This window comes from Schistocerca americana, chromosome 2 (assembly GCF_021461395.2).
Source record: "Schistocerca americana isolate TAMUIC-IGC-003095 chromosome 2, iqSchAmer2.1, whole genome shotgun sequence".
Lineage (NCBI taxonomy): Eukaryota > Metazoa > Arthropoda > Insecta > Orthoptera > Acrididae > Schistocerca > Schistocerca americana.
This window is the reverse complement of record NC_060120.1, coordinates 385,387,297-385,414,654: the sequence shown is the minus strand read 5'-3', so window position 1 is coordinate 385,414,654 and position 27,358 is coordinate 385,387,297. Positions and strand designations below refer to the sequence as shown.

Below are 27,358 nucleotides of genomic sequence, written 5' to 3'. Positions count from 1 at the left end.
TTAAGTTTTATTCGTGAGGGTGAGTTTTATCATTTGCTCTAAGTTTTAGCACCTGACCTTTGTCCCTGTGTGTCCTTCACCCTGGTGCTTTTAGGGTGGAGGTTTTAGTGTGTTGCAGAGTGGCTGGCTTCTCCTTTTTATTCTCGTGGCCAGCCAGCCATAATAATGTGCTCTCTTGTTTTGATCTCTTCTGCATGTTTCTTGTGTCCCTCTGTGGTTTGCTTGTCCGATGTTGTCCATTTTAGTGTTTGTTTGCACTTTTGTCATTCTTGTGTTTTTTCTCGTTCCTTCCAGCTGTGTTTTGTATGTCTCGGTTATTTTACTCCCACCCTTGTGGAATTATTTTAATCGAATTCTAGGACCGATGACCTAGCAGTTGTCTCATGAGTGTATTTTCAAAATGTGGCCTATAGTACAAAAACCATTAATGCACATAAAGTGGCATTTGGCTACATTAAGATCGTCTGATCACTGTCAAACTCCTACAGAAAATTCAGTGTGTCTCATGAGTGTTTTTTCAAATTTCATCTGTAGTGTGGTCCCATTAATGCTTGTGATGAGGCATTTGGTTAACTTAAGATCATAATATCACCAACAAATCGTTACAGCAAATTCTGGATGTATCACTGTCTTCAAAATATCATGCCAGAAGACTCAAAATTGCGACATGCAGAGAGATAGCCATTCAAGCTTTTGTTGAGGCATGGCTATTAGATTGCCAATTATTAAAACATTGAATATGTAGCTTTTAAGAAAAAAAATTGCAATAGGTGGAACATATACTTTTACATAAGACATTTGGATGCCATACAGTAAAAAAAGTGTATTCAGTTTTGATTGCGAATTTCATATAAGAAACAAAATTGCAATCAAACTAGTTCGCAAACAGTGCAGATACTAATGAAGGAAGTGAACACTATTAGAGTTTTGCTGGCAATTCTGTTTGGTTTCTGTATCATAAGAGAAGCTACAACCCGAGTAGACATGAACATGGCAAATGACATTGAAAGGTAATTTAGCTTTTCCTGCCAGCTTGCTTTGAACAAGTTCTAGGGACAGCTTGGTTTATGGGGTGATCTATCATGGGTTGAGATTATTACTAACTCAAGTTGAACGTGTTGCGTGGCGATTGGTGCTGTGTTACAGGTTGTTTCACACTAGTTAGGTGCTCACCACTGTAACACGGATACAGTAAATTGTGAGTGTCTCATGGGTCTGTCTTTAAAAAGTTGTAGCCCATAGTACAATATTCATTTATACTCGTGACACTCCATTTGGCTATATGAAGATCATCCGATAACTTAAAATCCATACAGCAAGTTTTGAATGGTTCACAAGTCTGTTTTCAAAACAATAAATCAAAAATTGTGGTATGAATTCATGCTCATGAACAGCCATTTGACTACCTCGGGATTGACCAATGGCTGTCAAAATTTTTACTGCAAATTTCAGATGTTTCACAAGCATGTTTGCAAAATTTCAAACCACAAAAGCTTATATAGTTGACCTGTAGTGAGGTATGCAGTTATCATCATAAACAATCATTTGGATCCCCTATGATCACCTGATAGCCCCCAAAATCCACATAGCATGTTTGTCTTTTCTTAAGTCTATCATCAAAATTTCAAGCCAAAAGACCTGCTTCCTATGCTGTATCTATCATGTTTGTGACTTAATTTTGTAGTCACTGATTGGTGCCACGAAGCTCAATTTGGTGAACTGAATTGAATGGTTATCTACTATGACACAAAAGAGGGAATGGTGTTGAAAGTTCTCAGTTTTTTGTTCTAACTCGATTTGAACTCGACTTATGCATACTTTCAACTTAAACCGGAGTTGGCCCATCGCTGCTAGATTCACTGATCATGGTGACACAGCACATGACCTAAGTCACATGGAAATCAATTCCTGATTCTTTCATCACATCTGTTGGTATCGTTACAAGGAAGTCAAGTTATTGGCTACAATCTACGTACGTGTAGAACAGTTGAACCAATTACCATTTACTGCATTAAAAAAAAAAGTGAAATGAAATGGAAGGAAATTAGAAAGACACTCAAATATGTAAATATGTTACGATTTGCGTAAAAACTGGATTTCAGTTTGCAAACGTTTCATGTACAGCAGAGTCCCTTAAAAGCCGGGAGGAATAACATTGTTCTTATGGGCATTTTATCAAGACTGATGATTTCCTTAAAAGAGGGTTTGTTAATTCAGGGTGTTACTGCACTAAGGCCCTCTATTGACGTAAATTTCTTACATAACGTATGTTGTAATTTCAATTGTGGCACAATGCTTGCAAAGAACATTATAACAAATTTCCTTATAACAAACTGCCTATTGGCTTCTGTCTTGGGTTCTTCGGCCGACGTTCATCTAATGATCTTTCTGACGTTTCACCAGCGCGAGTGGCTGGCATTTTCGAAGCTTCACCCTCCATTGCCGAGCTCGCGGCCGCAGACTGTGTACCTGGCATGCCAATGTCCGAGGGCTTCTCTGCGGTCATTTCCGGTGTGGTTCTCCTCTTGCTACCTGCGATGGTCGTTCGCTGCAGTACGGGAAGCCATGATCCGTTTACCTTAAGGCATTCCTCTTTCCTGTTCAAACTGTTCGCCTGTTTTTGTATTTCTACAGCTTCTCTGAACAAGCGCGTGTGATAGTGCTTCTCTACAGCCAGAACTTCCGTGTCGGCGAATTTTATTACGTGGTCGGTCTCATTCAGTGCGTGCTCTGCCACGGCCGATTTCTCCACCTGCACCAACCTGCAATGTCGCTTATGCTCTTTGATCCTGGTGTTAATGGATCGTCCAGTCATTCCGACATAAACTTTTCCGCATGTGCATGGTATATGGTATATTCCTGACATTGCAAGTGGGTCTCTTTTCTCCTTCGCCGATCTAAGACACTCTTTGATCTTCCTTGTCGGTTTGAAAATCGTCTTTACACCATGTTTGCGCAATATAGGCCGATTCTGTCCGTCACTCTGGGAATGTATGGCAGACAGGCCGTACCTGACATTTCTTTTTCTGGTTCCTTACTTCGCCGAGTGTTTGACTCTGTTACACTTCTAATATAATTTGTAAAGTACCCATTGCTCCTCAGGACAGTTTCCAGGTGTTGCATTTCTCGTTTGAGGTGTTGCGGCTCACATATTCGTCCTGCTCTTGTTACGAGCGTACTAATCGTGCCTCTTTTCTGGCTCGGGTGGTGGTTTGACAGTTTGTGCAGGTGTATGTCGGTTTTCGATACACGCTGTGTCCCAGGTTTTCGCCGTCCCTTGTGACCAGCACATCTAGAAATGGCAGTTTCTTGTCCTCTTCTACTTCCATGGTAAATGTTATGTTGGCATGGAGGGTGTTCAAGTGTCTTAGGAAGTCACCGAGCTGTTCTTCACCATGGCTCCACACCACGAAAGTATCATCGACGTACCTGTACCACACCTTAGGTTTGCAAGTCGCCGAGTCCAGTGCCTGTGCTTCGAATTGTTCCATGAAGAAGTTGGCCACCACTGGACTGAGAGGACTACCCATGGCGACGCATTCCAGGGGTTCGTAGAAATCGCCATTCCATGTGAAATAGCTCGTGGTGAGACATGCATGGAAGAGCTTTCTGATGTCTTGCGGGAAAATGGAACCGATGTGCTCCAGAGCGTCACTGAGTGGCACTTTCGTAAATAACAAAACAACATCAAAGCTGACCAGGATGTCGTTTGGTGCAAGTTTGTTTTTTCAGCTTCTCAATGAAATGTCCTGAGTCCTTAATGTATGTGTCGGTCTTCCCCACGTGTGGCTGGAGCAGAGAGGCCAAATGTTTTGCCAGTTTATATGTCGGTGAGCCAGGAGCGCTAACGATCGGTCTCAGTGGAACGTTGTTGTTATGGATCTTGGGTAATCCATACAGCCGAGGTGGTAAGGCTTCTGTGTTGCGCAGGTTTCTCTGTATGTCCACCGGCAGAGTAGACGCCTTGATTAATCGATTCGTATTCCGTGTGATACACTGCGTCGTATCTGCGCTTAGTTTTCGGTACGTCGTCGGATCTAATAGGTCTCGGAGCTTTTGCTCATAATCTTCGGTCTTCATTACGACGGTCGCATTACCCTTATCGGCAGGTAGTAGCAATATACTCTTGTCGGCGTAGAGATTCTTAATGGCTTGTACCTCTTCTTTCTTCAGGTTGCAAGCTGGTGGTTTTGCTCGGCGCAACACAGAAGCCCTACAACCTCGGTTGTATGGATTACCCAAAATCCATAAGAACAACGTTCCACTGAGACCGATCGTTAGCGCTCCTGGCTCACCGACATATAAACTGGCAAAACATTTGGCCTCTCTGCTCCAGCCACACGTGGGGAAGACACACATACATTAAGGACTCAGGACATTTCATTGAGAAGCTGAAAAAACAAACTTGCACCAAACAACATCCTGGTCAGCTTTGATGTTGTTTTGTTATTTACGAAAGTGCCACTCAATGACGCTCTGGAGCACATCGGTTCCATTTTCCCGCAAGACATCAGAAAGCTCTTCCATGCATGTCTCACCACGAGCTATTTCACGTGGAATGGCGATTTCTACGAACCCCTGGAATGCGTCGCCATGGGTAGTCCTCTCAGTCCAGTGGTGGCCAACTTCTTCATGGAACAATTCGAAGCACAGGCACTGGACTCGGCGACTTGCAAACATAAGGTGTGGTACAGGTACGTCGATGATACTTTCGTGGTGTGGAGCCACGGTGAAGAACAGCTCGGTGACTTCCTAAGACACTTGAACAGCCTCCATGCCAACATAATATTTACCATGGAAGTAGAAAAGGACAAGAAACTGCCATTTCTAGATGTGCTGGTCACAAGGGACGGTGAAAACCTGGGACACAGCGTGTATCGAAAACTGACACACACAGACTGATACCTGCACAAACTGTCAAACCACCACCCGACCCAGAAAAGAGGCATGATTAGTATGCTCGTAACGACAGCAGGACGAATATTTGAGCCGTAACACCTCAAACGAGAAATCCAACACCTGGAAACTGTCCTGAGGAGCAATGGGTACTCCACAAATTATATTAGAAGTGTAACAGAGTCAAACACTCGGCGAAGTAAGGAACCAGAAAAAGAAATGTCGGGTACGGCCTTTGGGTACGGCCTTTCTGCCATACATTCCCAGAGTGACGGACAGAATCGGCCGTATATTGCGCAAACATGGCGTAAAGACGATTTTCAAACCGACAAGGAAGATCAAAGAGTGTCTTAGATCGGCGAAGGAGAAAAGAGACCCACTTGCAATGTCAGGAATATACCATATACCATGCACATGCGGAAAAGTTTATGTCGGAATGACTGGACGATCCATTAACACCAGGATCAAAGAGCATAAGCGAAATTGCAGGTTGGGGCAGGTGGAGAAATCGGCCGTGGCAGAGCACGCACTGAATGAGACCGACCACGTAATAAAATTCGCCGACACGGAAGTTCTGGCTGTAGAGAAGCACTATCACACGCGCTTGTTCAGAGAAGCTGTAGAAATACAAAAACACGTGAACAGTTTGAACAAGAAAGAGGAAAGCCGTAAGGTAAACGGATCCTGGCTTCCCGTACTGCAGCAAACGACCGTCGCAGGTAGCAAGAGGAGAACCGCACCGGAAATGACCGCAGAGAAGCCCTCGGACGTTGGCGCGCCAGGTACATATAGTCTGTGGCCGCGAGCTCGGCTCCAGTTCACCACCGGCCATGGAGGGTGAAGCTTTGACAATGCCAGCCACATGTGCTGGCGAAACGTCAGAAAGATCATTAGATGAACGTCGACCGAAGAACCCGAGACAGAAGCCAATAGGCAGTTTGTCAACAAGTGGCCACGAAAGCCTTAACAAATTTCCTTATACTTAGCCCTTAAGGCTAGTAGTTGAATTTACTTGTTTGATGATACAGCCAATGTAGCACAGTTCAGTACTAACAAAATGGAATCAACACAATACACTTCATGTTCACATTCCTGTGTCATGGCATCCCCTGCCCAGAAGCAGGAGGCCATTAAGAATTTCCAAAACTGGCTGCTTTTCACCAGCACTTGCTCATTGAGCAGGTGAACGCCAGATGACCTCAGATGGCAGTATATCTCAATCTCCTCCAGGATATCCATGAAATTACCCTTTTCAGCTTTGTACAGCTACCTGATACCGGACATCAGCCGGCCAGGTTGACCGAGCGGTTCTAGGCACTACATTCTGGAACCACGTGACTGCTACGGTCGCAGGTTTGAATCGTGCCTCGGGCATGGATGTGTGTGATGTCCTTAGGTTAGTTAGGTTTAAGTAGTTCTAAGTTCTAAGGGACTGATGACCTCAGTAGTTAAGTCCCATAGTGCTCAGAGCCATTTGAACCGGACGTCAGAAAGGGGAGGGTGTGTCCTATTTCAACCAAGTGGTTACTGAAGTTGCAAGTATTGTAAGTAGGATATAGTTGACAGATGCAACTTCGTATGAAATATATTTTAGCAGATAAGTTGCCTATTTATAGCTGAAATTTCAATACGCAAGAATAATAATAAAAAAATGGGATTGTGACTGACTGCTGTGTTCTTATCCTCTCTTTATAACAATTCTTCCTATTCAGGCTTTGCCACCTATTTATCATATAATATCTCCCAGTATGATAGTATCCAATATTCTGTCAACCTTGTTCAAACACCATGTTTAAGCTGAGAATTAAAATGTGCTCCCTTTAATATTTACATGTTTATTAACATAGATGGAGGCACTATTATACATCACTGAATTCCCAAGCCTGGCTCTGGTTTCCTGCACAGAACTTAAACATTTTTTACAAAAAACTGTCTTTTATTTCATTACAGTTACTATAACTATAGCCGCCTTCAGTGAGAGTTGCTGGAGCTTTTCGTTGTGATCCCTGTCTCCCAGCAACATCTGTGGTAAATTTTCTCCCATGTGGGTGCTCTGATATCACCACATCTCGCTCGTGCATTGTACAATACATGTAGCAGAATAATTACAGATAAAATTAACATATTTTTTCAAGATCTGAATTTATCGTTTTTCTAATCCCCCCCCCCAAAAAAAAAAACCAACATTCTGAGTGGTGGAAATGTATAGAAAGAGGACAAAGTGGTATCTTACACTATGCTTTTAAAAATTGAGGTGAAGATTGTAGTGTTCCTTAATGCAGATTTCTTTGCCTGTAGTGTTTATTTCCTTGCTACATAGTATTGGGATTGTATCATCCACACAGATATGTCATCTCTGGAACACTTCCTTTACCCAAATCTCTTATGAACCTAAAAAAAATTCAGGAGTCAATTTGATAGAGGTGATCTAGATGACCGTGAGCAGTAAGCTCGAGGCAATTTTGAAAGAAGACTTCTGTGAGGCAGCGATGAGATCGAAAAGGTGTGCTGAACAATGTATCGTGTCATATCAACCACATTTTGAGTAAATAAACAACAAAACTCTTTTGCTTTTGAATTTCTTATTGCTTTAGTTCGAGAACTTGGACTGCACTTTGTACACGTCCGTCAGTTGGGGCTGTAGTGTTCCTATTGCCAGCATGAATAAATGATCCTTTCATCAGTTTCATTGCCTGTGATTCTGGTCTTGACTAGAAAATGCTAAAAGTTATATTATGTACAGTTTATTTTGTTTGAATGTGACATAGTGTATTCACAACAATCCATTAACATAATGTTCCTTAATTTGTTATTATGGTATATTTATATTCATGTGAGTTTCTCAAAGCATGAAAGGAATAAATGTTCAACATATAATTTGGTCCTTACAGAAATTCAGAGTTATTTTTCATAGGTTATCTGCTTGACAGGCCCTTCCACATTTGCTGGACACACTTCGGGAATCAGGCATGTGTTGTTCTTCAGGAATGACTCTCATCTTGTGAGCTGTGCTGACGATCGCTCTCTGAGAGTTTGGGACCGAACATCTGGACAGGTGATTGTTATCTTAAATTTGAAGGAGAGCCTTTTCTTCTGAGTAGCTTCTTTCTCAAGTGATTGTATTTCTTACTTGAAATTTAAAATGTAGTTTGTTTGTGAGTACATATGTGCTTTCCTAATACACATTGAAATCCCTGTGCCACAGTACTCTTAACACATTGCTAGTGGTGGCAAAAGAAAATAGTGTGGGCCATTGATGGAGTATTGTATGGTAATTTGTTTTTGGTGGTAGTGGGAATATTGCAGCTGTTTTAGGTCAAGCTAGATGGCTAAAGAAGTAAACTAGATTGGCCTGACACATCTACACCACATTTGCTGTCACCAACAAAGAATGATCATACAGTACTTCACTTTATCAGTGAGCTGCACGATTTTGTTTTGTCTTCCTTAGTAGCATGTTGCGGTATTGTGGCAAGGGGTTTTAAATGTGTAGTAGGAATGCAGATACATGCCTATGAAAAATAAATAAATGAATATGTTAATGGTTTTTCAAAGCGATGATTAAAATTTTATGACGACTGATTTATGATGTGAAACAAAGCTGAAAAATCATGTCGTGTAGACCTATTTAGTATTCTGGTCGTTTAGTTGCGCCGGCAACATAAAATTGCGCCGGAGGCCTGTGGCTATTATGTGAATAACTGGACATGTTCTTATCCCTGCTTCAGGACACTAATAACACGAATCATCTTGTTGCTGGCAACCTAAAGTGATGATAAGGACACGTACACATCAATCTGTTGGAATAATGAAGCATAGTCATTTTTGCGTACTACCTACTTGTTGTTGGGTATTTGATAGCCTTGTCGTAAGTCTGCCGGTGTTAGGTCATTGTTGTAGGTTACGCACAATACTGCTTCAGAAGAAGTGAAGAATTGGGAAGATTCACTGCTATACAACATGATTATTCACTGAATTGTACTATATTTTTTTGGGAAAATGATTCTCTTGTAGGTGGCAAAACCTTGCGTTCTTTATGACAGGGTGTAAAAATGTACATGTTGAAACAAACATTTGTCACATGGCCTTCAGAACTTCATGTTGCTTTTGCCTAATCCTAGTTAAAATAGAATTATAGACAAAAATAGCTGATGCAGAGCTGTTGTACATATCATTTGGCCTTGCAAACATGATGGCAGTTATTGTTAGGATGGAAAGGTCACCAGTTATGCCATTAACAAAAAGGGTGAAAATTGGACATACTCTTTCATTCAGGTAGGCATGAAGCATAAAATTCACACCAGGAGTAGTACTCTGCACAGGAAGCAAAAGATTTTAAGAAAAAGTGAAAACTGATTTTGATGATTAGCATTTGAAAATGTTTATTATCCATTGAGATTTAGGCCATGGCGGAGTTTCGTGGACACAATGGCAGAAATTTCACATTAGGTTTTCTGTGCCATTTCAAATTCTAGAGTGGATGGAGGGTTCTTGAGTGCCTCCCACATGGTCCATGGTTAGAGCTAGTGAGAATTTGCAGTAGTAGAAAGTAGTACTGTCTTACCAGCATCCATGTGGCTGGGAACACCAATTGTGAAATACCTATAGACATCCATCTGCAGAATAAGGAGATCATGTGGCAGCATTATTGCCGTATTCACTAAAGTCCTAGTATGAGACCTGGGTGAATGAAGAGCTTCCATGCTAGTTTGGGCATAAATGTATTTAATGCTAATATAGCTTACATATGTGGGGTGGGCCAAATCAAACCATTTATGAAATGCTTCTTCCTTCATGCAACATGCAAGTGTATATCACAAGGAGGACATTAAGTTGAAGTGCATGTTTAAAAATTATTGCAAAACTGTAATGAGCATGAAGTTTAATTTGTTTTACAAGAGAGATCGAAGTCTTCCCAAGGTGTTGTGTACACCTGGACAAGGCCAGGATTTAATATGACGTCTTGAAACAGTTTAACTCGTCAACCCGTATAAATGGTCTTAACAGTAGTTAATAAAACTTTGTTTGAAGACATTAATCCTTGATAACCATACGTATGTTAGCAGTTTTCATTTTAGAATTAATATGATTTCTCTAAGTAGGTGCATAACTACTATTTTTTGGCTTAGAATCTAGTTATTGTTACTTAAATAAACTTTCAGAAAGCATTATAACTTGTATAGGATGAAATGCTTTGCTGTTACAAATGTTACAGCACTTGGGGGATTTGGCAGTATCCAGTCATGAGCTGGTCATTGATAAGTTATTTAATGCCATGAGTCTGTGTACACTACAGTGATCATATAACTTTTTGTAGTGAAATATGCTTCGAAAGAGTGTGTGGAAAGTGTGTACTATTTTTTGTGTACTTCAGCTTTTTTAAGGTGCTCCGTTAGATAAATTGTTATATAGTTCCAATATTTCAATCCTGTTTTCTCTATGTTGGTAGGAAGTACAGAAACTTGAATTCTCAGCCATTCCCAGTAGTCTGGAGGTGTCACGAGATGGTACAACGATTACTGTGACCCATGGGAATATAGTAAGCTTTTGGGATGCAAACAGGTGAGTTTTATTTCTAACAGAATTTTGTTAAATACTTTTTTAATTTCATGATATGAGTAATTTTGATGATAGTGTTCTAAAAGAACATTAAAGAAGTAAACACAGTAAACTTTTCTCATAATGCAAACATTTCGGGCTGTGCTATTGAAGATTTTTGTAGTCTGACTCCAGAACTGTGATTCATGACGTCATTGGAGAGCAGTTTTTTTTTCAGAGGTTCATTGAATGTTACGTGCAGAGGAAAAGGTGTGATTTGTACCCCAGCTGTTCATTGTAGTGTTTAACACTAAATATATATTATTGGTGAGTTGTACATTTCCTTGTAATGTTCTTGCTGTTGAGTCTTCAGTACTGTTTTTCCGGAAATTGCTACCAGTAGCCCAAAATAATTATCTATTACACTGTGTTTGAATACACAGAGTTGCAAAAAATTAAATACTACCATAAAACATTGTGTAAAAAACTAAAAGTTTATTTTTAACAGTAGTGTCATGTAGGAGAGAGTCACCAAATTAACCAAAGTATGAAGAAAATACAATAGGAATGTAGGCCAGGTAGAAAATGCACTCAAGTAAGGATATTGAATGCCAGCAACATAACCAGTGAAGAACAGTGTTTGAAGATTCTCTTTTCATCCCTTGGATAGTGTACTAACAAAACAGAAATGTTGCATTAGGTTCCAAGAATGAATACACTTATATAATGTTGCCAGGAATATATAAAGCCGTTTAAAAAGTTTGGAAATGTGTACAAATGTAACAAATATAAACTGACAAGGGGACCTTTCGGTCTTGGAAATTCAGTTCTGGATTAGACTTCACAGGTTAGTAGTATATTTCAAGATTGTCCACTCATAGAAGTCTTAAAGCACATTATCCAGAAAAATTCCAGAAAAAAAGGCTCTAAAGTTTTAAACATAGCTCCTACCTATGTCATATATGGGTCATAAGTAGCAAGGCAGCAGATAAGTTCAGTAGTGTGCTAGACTGTCATGTGGCTGATCTGGGTTCGATCCTACCTTACTGCTGGTAAGGCTCAATTTAGGTTTTTTAAATTGTTCTAAAAATTGTAACAACTGTAAAATAACATTAATGGCCTGACATATTATCAATTAAATCATAAATAATTTTATTTTGTTTATGAAATGGCTGTCGCAGCTACTTAAAATGTGAATTACACTGTAAGTATTTTCTTTTTAAAAAGCTGAATAATTTCAAATGCATTTTTAGTGGAGATAAATCAGTTACCACTGTCACAAAATTCTGGGTGGAATTTGTTATATTGAATTTTCTACAGTATCACGGTCATTTGTCAATTTTGTATTTTATGTGCATGCACCACAGTGATGATTGTCATAAAAACATTGAAAACATAAACATTTGGGCATCTTGCACAATTTATGAAGGAAGATGTTTATAGGAACAAGGTTTTTTTAAAAGATCTGTAGTAAAACATACTTTATTGACATTCCTGAAAATTTCTGTCATCAGAATGTCTGGAAGCATATCAGGTATTTTTGTATATGCTTTATTAGATCTTTTTACTTGTCTATAAAAATAGACGTCACATGGGTGAACAAGTGGGGTATATTTCAGAGGAATCACTTCAAGTTTACATGTTGGTGATTTCTCATCATCCTGAAAGATTTTGTCATATAATTCAGGCTTTGCTTGTCCACCCAGGAGTCAATAATTAACAGAAACTGTTTTTTATCCGCATAAGACTTCAAACACCGTTTGAGAAAGTCAGTATGCAGTTCTGTCGTTAGCTTCCCAGTTTTGGAAGACGTTATTACAACGTTTTTGTAATTGTGTTGTTTATTTTACTTGGGAACAAAAGTTATAGGTTGCTTCTTGTAAGTCCGCACACGCGCGCGCTTACACACACACACACACACACACACACACACACACACACACACACACACACACACACACCCTCCCTCCCTCCCTCCCTAGGATGTTTCCAGACAGCACATTGAACGGTACCGAGGTGCCTCACTTTGTGTTGTGTCTTTTGATGAAAAATAGTTTTGCTTTCTCTGACAGCCAGAGTCCTGTTGTGCACTGACATCCTGGAAAGAAAAAACAACTGAAATTGAAGAATTTTGTCAAAGAATCGTAAAAATAGAGAACAAAATTAATTTTTAAAAACCCTGCAATAAATACCTGTCTAGTCGGTGTTGATAACAAAATCTCAGTTGAAATTCAAAACTAATTTTAACATCTGGGTTCAAAAAGTGTCTGCAGCAGCCAAGGTTTCTCTGATCGAAGCTGTTTCTTTTCTTGAAACAAACCTTGTCACTTTTTGCTGACGAATTCTGTGCTTATTTTTGAATCTATGAACCCAGCTTTAAATTCAGAATCGGAAGCTTTAAATTCAAAATCTGTAAACTGCTGTGCTGCTGCTAAAGCCAACTGTTGTAAATACCACATATTCACTTGTTGATAATACTCTCAGGCTTCAACAAAACGATCGTACGTCCATAAACTGATTGGTGCGTACCTACCAAATTGATTGCCTCCTTTTTTTTATATTGCTTATTCCTATTGGGACAAATATTCCTCCTCCCTTACAAACTACATCCCTTCATCCTTTTTTTTCCCCCACGTGTGGTGAGCCTTTGTGATGTGAGCAATGTTAATTTTGTAATTCAAAGAAAGACAATGTACTTCTCTTGCCTTATTTTCTTCTGGTTCATATTCATCCAATGAGCTGTGGTCTTCATACATTCCCAAAGGTTCACATTCACAGATTCCGATGCAGTCACATTATTTGCAGCAAGCAAGCTTTAATAATAAACGGTCGAATCTTTTAACATCACCTTTGACACTTCACAATATTGTAAAAATTCCAGTAATATTTCACAGTACAGACTCCTCCAATCTCTGTGAAAGTCAACGAGCGAGGTGGTGCAGTGATTAGCACACCAGACTCGCATTTGGGAGGATGACTGTTCAAACCCACATCTGGCCATCCTGATTCAGGTTTCCATGACTTCCCTAAGTCGCTGCAGGCAGATGCCGGTACAGTCACTTGGAAAGGGCACGGCAGATTTCCTTCCCCATCTTTCCCTAATCCGAGCTTGTGCTCTGTCTCTAATAACCTTGATGTCGATGGGACACTAAAAACCTTCTGCAAAAGTCACGAATGCACTGGTACTGTGTCAGGTAAGGCCCATTGCTCGATTAGTTTGGTGCGGGCCTTGACACTTCCTGACCGTCTGCCTGTTCGTATATACAATAGGGCAACAGCTATACTCTGCTCTTCCACAAAGACACTGGGTCCTTGAATTTACAATGAATATTTATAACCTTTCTACAACTTCTAATATTGCCTAATTTTGTAATAATGTTGTAATGATAGTAATTAATTCTTTAATTTACCTCCATTGAAAATGCATTTGAAATTACTCAATTTTTAAAAAGAAAGTGTTGATAAGTGTAATTCACATTTTAAGTAACCAGTGACAGCCATCTCATAAACAAAATTAACTTTATTTCAATATTGTTATAATTTTTAAAACAATTAAGAAAACAAAATGAAATTGAGCTTGCAGGTAGAATCGAACCCGGATTGGCCATATGACTTTTTAGCATACTTCTGACTGAGCATACTTCACTTGTATGCTAGAATTCTACTTCCGACTGTATATGAGCAGCGTGTATGTTATGCTTGAAACTTTAGAGTCGTTTTCCTTGGATTTTTCTAGCTAGTTCGCTTTAAGACACGTGAGTGGACGCTCTTGAGGTATACTACCAACCTGCAAAGTCTCATCCTCAACTGAATTTCCGAGACCGGAAGGTCCACTTGTGAGAGGGGCATGGTGAAATTGAAACTTGTGGAATTATTCTAAATGTCTGTGTGTGAAGTGAATATTGGATGCTTCAAATTCTCCATTTCTTTGATCTGCAAGCAATGAACTCGAGGCCAAGAAGACAAACTTTTTGGATATTAGTTGGGTTTATGAAATAATTGACACAATATTCTCACTTTTCCCAAGACAACATAACATTGATAAGAACAAGTTGAAAATTGATTGTGTATGGAGATGTCCAGAAGAGGTGTTTAGAGGTAAATACAGTAACAAGAGAAAACCAAATTGGACAACCACCTCTTATGGCTAGTAAGAGAACACGGACAGGACAAATATTACAATCACAGGAATTCCAGTGTGGAAACGATAGAGTGAAGAAGGGTAACCATTGGCCTATAGTTGGCGTATGGTAAATACTACAGCACTGGGAATTGCCTAACTTTTTAGATACTGCTTTTTTTTCTAGTTTAAGTACACAGTTTTATATGCACAATCATGTATGTTAGGGGGTAGGGGAGGGAGATGATTAGAAGAAAAAGAAGAGGGCAGAGAGGGCCTAGAAATGGACTGAAAATAGTGTCACAAAATTGAGATTGTGGTTGGGTTGAGGGGAAGTGTGGGGTGGGGTGGGGGTGTAGTGGGGTGGAGGTTGTTCTCTCAGATTAGCTTTACACAAATTTTGTATTGCAGTAAAAAATCACATATTTTTATACTTCAAAGCATGAAAAATAACAGCTGAATAGGCCTCTAGTCATAACATATTGCTCTCTCTCTCTCTCTCTCTCTCTCTCTCTCTCTCTCTCTCTCTCTCTCTCCCCCCCCCCCCCCCCCCTCCCTCCCTCCTCCCTTCACATCCCTTTCTCTCCTGAAGAGTGTGTGTGTGTGTGTGTGTGTGTGTGTGTGTGTGTGTGTGGGTTTTTTTTTTTTTTTTTACACCTGCACAAATAAACCTTAATTGTAAAACATTTTCAGCTTGGAGAAGATAAGAGAATTCACCGTCCCTACACAAGTAAATTCTGCATCGTTGCATCCTGATAAGACTATATTTGTTTGTGGTGGAGAAGACTTGAAAATGTATAAATTTGATTACACTACAGGAACTGAAATTGGTAAGTATCAGTATTGGATGTGTAAAGAAAAAACATTATTTTCTATGCATGTTTGTTGTTGTTTTTAATATCTGTTTATTGTTACAAGGAGACAAAAGTGGCTCACCAATATTTATTTTTAGGCAGTGAAATTCCATATACTACTGATCGTAACTTGTAGAACTTGCATGTTCTTTCCTTAGGGAGGAAAGAGGAATTGGTTGAGAAAGGTTGGAGAGCGGGTGGTAGGTAATTAGAGGGAACAGGCCTATCTCAATGGAGAGCCAGGGGAGACAGTGGCGATGAAAACGTCAAATAGAATGAGCTAGTACCACAGAAAAAACATTTGAGAACATGTTCTCATTCAGATTACTTTCTTATCTTCATTTTGTCTCCCTCCCTTTCTCTCTTTTAATTGTTCTTCCTTGTCTCATTTTCTCATTGCATGCTGTTTCTTGATTGCAGTATTCATTTAACCTTTAATTTCTCTCCTTTAATCCATCTTTACTTCTCACTTTGTCTTACGTATGATGCCTGAAATGAAGTTATTGTCATCATCAACTGCTCACTGTATTCATGGCTAGGACCGTCTCTGCAATTTTTACCCGCCACACTTCCCTCTGCACCAAGCTGACTATTCCTTTATGCCTCAGAATGAGTCCTATCAAGTGATCCCATCTTTTATCAAAGTTGTGGTATACTACTTATTGACCACACTTCACTTCCCTACACTCCAGACAAATATCTTCGTAACAGATTTCCTAACACTTAAATTTATATTAGATGTTCAGAAATTACTCTTCTTACAGAAATTCTTTTCTTGCTCGTGAGAGTCTGCATTTTAAATCCTCTTTACTTCAGCCATCATCAGTTATTTTGTCACCCAAATAGAACTCATCTTCTTCGTTTGGTATTTCATTTCCTGATCTGATTCCCTCAGTATTGCTTGAAGTAATTTGATTACATTTAATTACCTTTGTTTTACTTTTCTCTCTTTTCAAGATACTATCTGTTATGTTCAGCTATTCTTCAAAGCCCTTCACCATCTCTGACAAAAGACGTGAACAGTATGTCACTCTAGAAGTACCCAAATCTCAAGAGATGGAAGCACATGCCAGAGGCGTTGATGTGTTAGCGCAGAATCTGCGTATACTATTACTGGCACTCAAAAACAATCGTCTACTTATTGGCTTCACGATCTGAATTCACCTTGCATGGCATTAAGTTGTGTTTGAAATGGATTACATTGAGTAGTGACTCAGTTGGGAGAAAATCATAGTTGTAATACTTTCTACTCATTTCAAGTCACAATTTTTCTCTTGCTATAACAATTTCATAAATTTTATTGTATCTTGTGTCAAAATATTCAACCCTGTATGCTTAGTACACCCATTATTCTCAGTTATTTGTTTTACATATTCGAACTTCTGCTGTGCAACAAATTCTGCCTGTTGCTGTACAGTAGAGTGCAAAATTTGAGGCTTCAATGCATTAGTGTAGTATCCTATAAGTATATCCCCTGTTCTAATAAAAGATTTCACAGAGAGACATAAAGAGCAAGGAAGAAGTTAGAAACAGTCTTGGTGTGACAGTCAAGATTTGAAAAGTTAGTTCACTGTTACTTTTGACTCTTCCTCAACATTACCTCACATGGGTTGGTTCAGTTCCTCTCCAGGTCTTCCCATAATCTGCACTCATTATACAATTTTTTTACCCATTTATTTTCTCTTGATGAAAGACTGTTCAAAAATTCCTAAACCAGACAGTTACACTTTTTTAACTTCCCTCTGTTTTCTACCATGGTATTTTGCAGTTGCACATGGAGACACTTTTGTAGCATGTATTTGTATGTATTTTAGACATCAGTATAAATTTGTTAAAGAGAAAGAATAGAAAATAATAATTAAAAAATGTATAAAATTTCATCTTGCTTTCTATTATTAGTTTTGTGCCCAACTTTCTAGTTCTATTTAAATTAGTTAGCATGTGACGTTAATGTACAAAGTTGCAACATTGCTATTACAATTTCTGCAGGCAGATACCATGGTACTCCACTCCCTGTGTTGGTAGAAAATCACTTTGTCTCTATCTCCTATAAAAATTGCATAAAATACTGAAATTTACATGTGGTAGAGATCTCAATAGTATCTCTGTGTCAAAAACCTGTTGTCAATTTTAATTAGGTCCAGAATTATGTTGTTCAGATGAAATTTTTGTGTCAGAAAAGTTTCCTGCTTGAGAATTGGCAGACACAGTGCTTTGTGCAGCAGAGTGGAAAAAAGTGGGAGCTGACAGTGTCAGGTTCCCTTTCCTTTGATATCCGTATTCCTCTGGGAGCATTCCAGCCAGCTTACTGTGTCTTTTAATTTATGATCTCAGCGAGAAAGTAAGCAAACAGCTATCCCTAGTTGCCTCGTAAGGCACTTACACTAAATTCCACAGGCACTTTTCACGATCGCATATCTGTATTTGTGAACAACTTAATCCACATAGAAAGTATTGTTCCACTCATTGCCTCATCCCTATGAATTTCAGTCTTGATGATAAACATCTGCAGCTGTCATTGTTTGCGCATTGCCTGGACCTCAAATTCTGTGTGTTTAAATGCTGTACCTTTCCAGGGACTATCAGGCGAAAATGCTACATCTGTATATTGTTTAATCTTTACCTGATAAAAGCCATTTTAGAACCTTCCTGAGTTCATATTTTTATACTGTTCTTTAACTTTTCCTCAGTATTACAAAATAATTGTAGTCTTTGCTTGTTCCAAAGGTATGTTGTGTTGCGACCTTCGATTTGTTCTGTATGACCTCCCAGATAATTTGTAATCATCGGACGTACTAGTCATGTAAAATACTAATCAAAAAATCTGCTTACAGTTACAATCATCTGTAATTACTTTCACACATCTCACAGAAGTATAAGCAACATTTATTACTGTTTACAACAAGTGTGTAGTACTTCTGAAAACTTGCTGTTACTTCACAAGTTCATTTTCATCTTTTATTTATGTTTTGTATAGCATTTCATATAGAAGATTATGGTTATTTAGAGTATGTTCCCCATTTAATGATTGGACCGTTTTTCTGTGTTTAAATATTTGTGTGTTTTAAAGCAGTGATATTATATTTTAACAACTATGTTTTTCATTTAGAATCCTTCAAAGGTCACTTTGGACCAGTTCACTGTGTGAGGTTCTCCCCTGATGGTGAGCTGTATGCTTCTGGTTCTGAGGATGGAACTTTACGTTTGTGGCAGACAACTGTTGGCAAGACCGTATGGCTTGTGGAAATGCATTGAGGGAACACTGGCAGAGCCAATTGCCCCACAAAAGCAGGAAGTTTCAGCCAGCTAGAATTGACTGCTATGGAAGTCTCGTATTTATTTGACTTTATAAATATGTATAAAAAGAATTATCTTCTGACAGCTGAATCTCTCTCGTGTTGTCATGATTTTCAGTGACTGAGGACACTTCGTATGATAGGGTTTCAAGGAAAATGGAGGAGGAGAAAGAAACTTACTGCTTTATTTCATGTTTCTCTGGGAGAGATGTGATTTTTTTTTGGATGCATTCATGTGACAATTACCATGAACGAAGACATCACTTGTGGTAGTTCTGAATTGTTTAAACACTTTTTTTTAAGTGAGTCACAAAATATTTAATGGCTCACCATGTTGTACGTGTGCAATTTTAATCCAAGTCTTTAGAACTCCCTGCATTTAGAACTGTTACTTTCTTTGTGTAGTCAGTTCAGCTCCTATTAGAAATATTTAAGCATTTTTGTTATAAATTGTTTTGCTTTGTAGTAAATATTGATGTGTAGCTTTCTGGGAATCACAGTGAGGAAATGTATTCATCAGACCATTAAATCATTAAGTAGTATTTACAAATGGCAGTATTTCCAATTTTGATAGATCTTAGCTATGGTAGTATATATTTTGCAGCTTACTCAATGTGCAGTAGTTTCAACTGTAGAGCCATGTTAGTAATTGAAAAACTTTGCTCCTGTGAATATAGTACCTTTACTCATGGAAATTTCAGATTATAGACTCATAAATTGTCCAGTTGTAAAAATACACATAAATGTGGTTTCATGGAGTATAAAATTTTATGATGATTTATTGACAATCTTTGCTTTGCTTTTTCTGTTGAAACCGTTATATTTTATGGCTTATGTTTTTATTTCTGATTCAGATTTCTCACAGTAATGTTTTATGGTTTAACCAGAGCAGTTCTAAATGAGTATTGTGGGCTGAATGTAGTAATTTTTCATTGTTGTGTAAAGCTAATTTTAATTCATGACAAATAGGATAAGGGTATAGACATAATTCTAGTATAATTGTGCATTTCAATAAATGTAAGTATTCATTGTAGGTGATGGTATATCTTTTTGTACATGTATGACTGTAAGTGGGACAGGTATGCCAAGTTCCTGGGGTCAATGCTAATTTGGAATCAGTTTCCACAGTGCATTTACTAGGGCCATGAATTAGAAATGTGGGAGGGGGCATACCAAATGAATATTTTTCTCGGGCTGTGTTCGTGAAAAGAACACATGGGGTATACGAAGTGGTTTGAGCATAGTGTATTTTATAACATTAATACTTTTTATACCATTAATAAATAGTAGCTTCCATTTTGTACAGTGTATTTATTGTGTGGAAGAACTAAGCCATTATAAGAGTATGTATGCCCTGTATATTATTGACTGTATGAAATTAATTATGTAAAAAGTTCATTGTAAAATGAAATAAATCTGTACATGTTTTGTTCATATATGATGTAAAGATCTGTATTAGTTTTTAGTACAATCATAACAATTGCAGTAAACAGGTCCCAGAAACTTCCATGAAATACGCTCAACTGAACAAGAAGCACTTCCGGGTGAACAATGTAGTGCTTGGGTATGGTACCATTTTAGTAAAAATATGTAAGTAGGTGCTGAATATGAAGTTCTGTCAAATTAGAGTTGAATAAATGGGAAACATGAATAATTGTTCCATGAAGGCAAAAACTCTTAAGAAGCTCGTAGAGACAAAAAAAAGTGAATCAAAATGAGAAGTCAGGGTTGCAGTACTCAAGCATCATTTGTTGCTGACAAAAAGAGATAGGTTAGCAGTGAGGTAGTGAGAGGGTGAGGGGTAGGGGGACAAACTGCCTCTATACCAGTAAAAGGCATCGAGTAATACAATGCTTATACTTGTGCTTGGGTTCCTCTTCTAGTCCAGTTTATCTGAATTACTTAACATTCTCACTCTAAGAAAGGGCAGCCAACTTGATAGGCCACTACATATGAAGCTACAACTGTTAACCTCAATTTTATTGTATTTTGTTAATAATTTATTTAAAGTTAAATAATAGGTGTACTCATGTAGGGAATTTGAGGACTTCGTACAGGTGTTTTACCATTGTAGTTTGTCGCAGCATGGATCACCTATCCTTCATTACATTAAAATGTTGCATAAAAACACACTTCTTATTTTTCTAACAAGAAGTGCTGTTGTGGAACAGCATGTGAAAATAGGGTGCAGGAGACTGCTTGATGACATTGGACTAACTTTCCTTTCGTTTACCACGTGTGCCATTTCAGTCTTGTTGTCTACCTGTATTCTGAAGAATGAATATTAAAAAATTCTTGAGATTTAACTGTAGTTTAAAGTGTGTATGAGTGTGTGGGCATGTGCATGTGCACACTTGCTCCAGCTTTTTCTGGTTTTGGAAACAATACTATACCTTTCAGACTCAAATTAAAACCATACCCAGTTAGCAGCTTGGTGTACAAATAATTATATTTGGGTATTCCCGTTTGCGTTATGGATATTATTATTTTTTGTAGAGCCATCTGTACAGAAAAAACTGGTTAAATTGCATAAATACGAGGATTGACTGAAAAGTAATGCCTCCAACTTTGTAATTCTTCAACAGTTGGCAGCATTGTTCCGTAGCCTCTTCTCTACAGTTCCAGTTGGCGGGAAGCCTTAGCATTGAACAGTTGTGTTGTTAACAGTGTAAAGTATGGAACCCTGCGCAGATAATCGGTCAATGCGATTTAAGAAACGTACAGTCACTGAATTCTTGACAGCAGAAGGTGATTGTGATGATGAGAGTACTGTGTGTCATTGGGCGAAAAAGTTGAGGTGGGAACATCTGACTTGCGTGACAGAGTTGGACATCCTGTGACAGCAACCACAGAGTTTTACAAGCAAAATGTTGACAGATTGATTCAGGACGATCGTATCACTCGGAGAGAAATTGCAAGCACATTTGGCTTTTCACAAGAACGTGTGGGGTCACATTTTTGCTTTGCTTGGCAATCGTAAGATCTTTGCACGATGGGTAGCCCGGATGCTGACTTGTGAAATGAAAGCGCACAGATGTTACGAGAATGAAGGTGATACTTTTCTCCATCCAATTGTCACAGCAGACGAAATGTGGGTACACGATTACAATCTGGAGACGAAACGTCAGTCTGTGGAATATAGACACAAAGTCTCGCACCAGAAAAAGAAATTAAAGACGCAGCCTTCAGCTGGAAAAATCATGGCCACAGTGTCCTGGGACGGAGATGGTGTTATCAATGTTGATTTCCTTGATCGTGGAACAATAATAATTTGAGTGTTACATCACAACGCTGCGAACTCTGAAATGATGGCTAACAAGGGCCCGAAAAGAAAGGGAAATGTTTTCGAGCAGCATGACAAAGCCAAACCACATACTTTACGTGCCACCACAGCAGAAATTCAGAGACTGAATCTCACCACCTTATGGCATCCTCCATACAGTCCAGATTTAGCACTATCTGACTTCCATCTATTCCCGATAATAAAAGATGATCTGCGGGGACATTATTATGCTTCTGATGAAGACGTTGAGAGAACTGCGAGACTGTGGTTGTGGAAACTGAGCGTCGACTTCTTCTGTGACGGCTTCAGAAAATTTGTTCATCATTGGCAGAAGTGTATCCAATTGGCTGGTGATTATGTGGAAAAGTGAATATTGGTAATAACGATCACAGTCTAAGGATTATTTCTGCATGTGATGTATTAAAATATTCCCATCCAAACCCAATTAACGAAGGTAGAGGCATTTCTTTTCATTCAACCCTCGTATTAATGATGCAACAAAAAATGATGGTGACCGAATAACATGGAATTACTGCAGATTCTTTCAGTGTAACTACTGTTGTGCTAATAATTATTTAAAACTGTCCTGAATCTTAAGTGCAAATAAGACAGGCAGAAAATTGTGAAGTGTTAAATAACAATTTATTGTGGCTGCTCCTCTCAGTAACTGCATACTTAGATTCATTCCAGATTTCCACAAGTTTCTCTTTTATGATTTGTTTGCCTCAAAGTGCTTGTCTTTGTGTGTATTGCTTGATGTACATTGTGTCAGGACATACTCTGTGAAGCAACAGTGACTATAACAGTGCTTTATGTACACTTAAAATTTACGAAAGATTGATGCAGATTTTGGCATTGCAATTGCCTGCCTTTGAAGAAATGAGTAAGTAATTATTTTCTTAGGACAACAGTGTTGCAGCATGCATGGAAAATGAGGATATATCCCCTGAGGAAAACTGTGTAACTGTCAAGAATCTTCGACTACTGTATTTACCTGATTATAAGATGAGATTTTTCCCCAAATTAGCCATTTAAAAAATACAGGGTTGTCTTATATTCACAGATTAAACTATTGCTGCTGAAGTCAACGGGGGGGGGGGGGGGGGGGGGGGGGGGGGGGGGGGGGGGGGGGGGAGGGAGAGGGAGAAAAATCACCAAACAGCTGTGTTCTCAGGTCACACTGTAACTACAACATATTCGGAAGAAATAGCCAAATGTGTGTGACAACAAAGATGTAAGTTTCACATGTCTTGCTAAGATGATGATGATGATGATGATGATGATGATTTAAAATAGTGATACCACAGACAGGCTAACTAAGCAAAAAAGGCAGTGAAGTTAGAAATTAATGAAAATAATTTCTTTTTGTGTATTTCTCCATATATTATCAAAGGATAGACAATGAATCAATGGCAAAGGCTCGATTATGGGTTGTCAGGGTCATTTTATACTGAGATAAATACATTACCTCACACAAAAATGAATATATCGAAAGGACATCTCACTTGAGGAATACTAAAATTATAAGGAGACCGAATGGCTGGACATTACTTACCTTCAGAAGACAGAATTCCAGTACTGCCAATACACGTGTGAAAGTGCAAAAAGTAGTCCAGCTTTTGGAACTATTATCTTCTTCAGAGAAGAAAGAGGGTAGGATGGTGTGGAGGTGGAGGGACAGTATCTAACTAAGGTGCCCTTTCATGGGATGTGAAAGCATTCATGGACAATGAGCTGGCCGAGTTTAGTGACATTACATGGAATTTCATATTCCACTTCATTGCAAAGTGTTAAAGGAAGAAACTGTTAAGTCGGATTTTTACTCAGTTCAAAGGAGGAAAGCTGCTTCAAAGCACTGGTACATTGAGGATCTCTTGCAAATGCATCACTTTTGGTATTATTTGTTATAGTTAAATGTAAAATAGTGATATTTATGGGTACAGTCTTTAGGTATTTGTATAAATTGTGTAAGATAGAACTAAGACAATGCTGCCGTGTGAACTGTAACTGACAGTCAAGAGCTACAAAGTGAAAGGTAGCAGTTGTGCATGTGGGTACTGACAGTTCAAAAGGCACTAAAAAATTCGACGACATTTTTCCCTCTCCACTTGAGAGAGATTATTTGTTTGATTTTGCGAATGTGACGGGGAATGTGGACCAATGAATTGCAAGCCTGCAATCTGTGTCACTGGCTGACTCCCCCTTTTTTGAAGATCACTATCAGAATTAATGCAGCTATTTTATGCACTTCTTAGTTCGTAAAAAAGAACTACAGCTGGAGAGCACTGTGGTAATAAATCATGATGAGGAAAGCCATATTCTATGCGATACAGCAGGTCATTTCAGAGTGTTCCAACAGCCGCAACAGTTACCAAGTCTTGCGTGCTTCGCATTGACAATCACATCCGATGTGAGTGTGTGAGGAGAGATGAAGAGAAGTTGCCAGAGAGAGTTGGTCAAACGTAGTTCACTGATAAACAGTGCAAGCTTCAGTACACAAATATCAACAGGTAACTTCTCTCACTAATTTTTGAACTTGTGTAATAATTATATCCATTCTGTACAGCCAAATTTTTATGCAAGATTGTGCTGCTTCTATTCCCCATGACAGAATATTAAATATGGTGATAAATTTATAGAACTGCACCTCCTGGATTTTACAGGTGTCAAGACTCTGGGGTTTAATATTTGCAAGTCTCAATTTCACTTAAAGCTTTGTCAGTAGCTTGATTTACAGAGGAATATGCAACTAGTTTTTTGTATTTTAAGGATTGATTGCAGTAATCTCTTGCACAATAACTTCCAAGCATTGTATTTAGTAGTGCAACAATCGAATGGTTATCCTGCCTATTGCAGCCATTTTTTTTCCCCTCTGTATAATTTCTGTAGACATCATTGTGTACAGTTCCAACTAAAACAACATTAAGGATACATAGAAAGTAAAAATTTAGGAGAGATGGCAAAAGAGACACTCTGCCTCCAAAACTTCACAATGCTTCTCGTAAAGCATTTACCCTGGCAATCTTGAAGACAGGCACACTTCTTATATCATGGTTTTATGCTACACTGAGTACAGCAGCAGCATAGCTTTTTCGTATAATGGGGCACAGACTTAATCACAAAAAGTCGTCCATTGTGTTTGCAGTGAACAGTATACAGACAATTTACTGGAAGGTGTACAACACCATACAGTCTGTGGGGAAATGTAATTTCTTTTGAGACTGATCCCTTACCTGATGATCCAACATGAACTATCTCATTGGTTTTAATGTCTCCTTAGGCTAATGGTTAGAATTGCTGTCTAGTGATTTGTGGTTCTTGGGTTCAATTTCTCCTACCCTCAAAATTTTATTCCACAATGAAGACTGGAATTCAGTCCATCCAGTCTTATGAGACCAAAGGAGAAGTTTTTTGGGAAAATAACTAATAAAATTGGTGGATACACTAGCAAAACATCAGATTGGAAGACCTCTACCAGGGTGGAGCCGATAAGAGAGACTTATTTTTATTCATATAGTGCATATCGATAGATAATCAAAAGAAATTACAGACCTTCAGACATTTCACATATGCCCCAGGGAAGACACTGCAGTTTTGTAATGAACTTATCCTTCTTAATATGGAGAAATACTGTGGATGCAAAGCAAAATATAAACTTGCATACTGTTTATGCGTATACTTTCCTACTGAGAAGTTCTTTATTCAGTGGAACGTTATGCACTGTGTTTGCTTCTGGAGTAACCTAAACTGGGATTTGTTCTAATACTTTTTAGCAGTTTGTAGTTGTGTTCCCATTAGATTACAATCGAAGCAGGTACTTGGTGTGTATTGCAGTAAATGTATGAAAAATGTGGTCACTTTATTGACTTGGATGCACCATTTTTGAGAGAGAACTGCGAACACTGGTGATTTGCATACGTCACTAACAAAGTGTAGAATTATTCACATCTTCAGATACGTCCCTAACATTTGTTGTTATTAATAAGTTAAAAAAAAAGTGAGTTGTAAAATAAAACCTGAGCATTGAAGAGTTGGTGTTCTGTGTAAATAAGAGAAGGAATAATACCTGATCAATTTTTCTCGAAAAAGACTGCAAGCAAAAGTAGCAAATGTTCTTGTTAAGGGACAGGACTAAGTAAAATGCTTGAGGAATGATTAAATGTGTCCCGTTATTATGAATGTCACTTCAGAACTGTGGAAGTGCAAGTATGATAGGTATGTGTTCATATCACATTATCGGGGTTGGGCGCAACAAGTAAAGTTGTGAGAACAAAGCCTTTCGCGGCGACACTGATGCGTAAAATTTCTAGGTTTTCTTGCCATGTCAATTCAGGATTTGACACAGCAAGAAAACCACGAATGTTTTACATAACCAAAGTTGTGTTAAATACATCTTCCAAGTCAAATGCAAACATATTTCAGGTTACTGACACAGCTTTTGCTGTGTATTTGGTGTAGTTACTAGAGGTTCACAGTGGGGTGACTATTATTTTCCAAGTTCGATTTTTTTTCTCCTTTCCCCGTTGTACTACACACTAATGTGGTTACATAGTATAAAAAATATTATTTTTGGTAATTTGGGCTCTTCTAGAAATGGGAAAGCCATGCTCCTAGGTCTCTACATTTGGAAGACAAAAATGATATAGCTGATTTACTTTTTTAATCTTACAACTTATTACATTGAAGTAGCAGATTAACCAATTACTTTCAGTTTAATTATTGAATTTGTAGTATTAAGTGCAATAATTGAATTTATAACATTACCCTGTAAGTGAGGCAAGTATGATGAGAAAATCACATTTCTGTTAATAAACCCATGTTCTTTGATAATATCTCTTTCTATGCCATTTAACTTATGGTGATACTCTTGCTATAAACTGGAGAACACACTGCTTTTGTTTCTCCCTTTTTTGTCATAAATAATTTATTGTAGTTCTTCATGAGTTTGATGATGCCTCTTTCTGCTGTATCATTTTCAACATTCAGTTTATTCAGTACTTCTAAAGCAGTGACGAAATCTTCATTTTTCATGCCACTATGAAGGAGCTGTCTTGAAACTTCTCACTCAGGTCCAGTCTGACAAAAACTGTCATTTTATTGGAAACAAATTGTTTAATCCTATTACTGATGATTTATGTTATCTGATTGTTTTTTATTTTAATATTTCCATGATTTAACGCATTGACCTTTTTTTTTTTTAAGGTGATAGATCAGGAGACAGGTGTCGTAAATGATTTTTTTAGTTTGTGTGAAGCCACATGAAAGATGTCACAAGTGGACCTTCAAAAGAACACTGAAATCCACAATTGCTCTTTGGTTGCAGAAGGGGCGAAGAATCACTCTTCAACATGCACAATGACAAGGAAAATAC

At 38.4% G+C, this 27,358-nt stretch overlaps 1 protein-coding gene across 1 annotated transcript in view; it reads left to right on the top strand.

Moving 5' to 3' along the window:
• LOC124596197 (serine-threonine kinase receptor-associated protein-like) overlaps nt 1-20,140 on the top strand; it is an 84,911-nt gene extending 64,771 nt beyond the window's left edge. The window contains 5 exon segments of the mRNA XM_047135243.1: nt 7,827-7,951; nt 10,346-10,458; nt 15,248-15,384; nt 18,518-18,639; nt 18,641-20,140. Coding sequence (XP_046991199.1) covers nt 7,827-7,951; nt 10,346-10,458; nt 15,248-15,384; nt 18,518-18,639; nt 18,641-18,718 — 575 coding nt within the window. The 3' untranslated portion in view covers nt 18,719-20,140.
• Nucleotides 20,141-27,358: the final 7,218 nt, after the last annotated feature.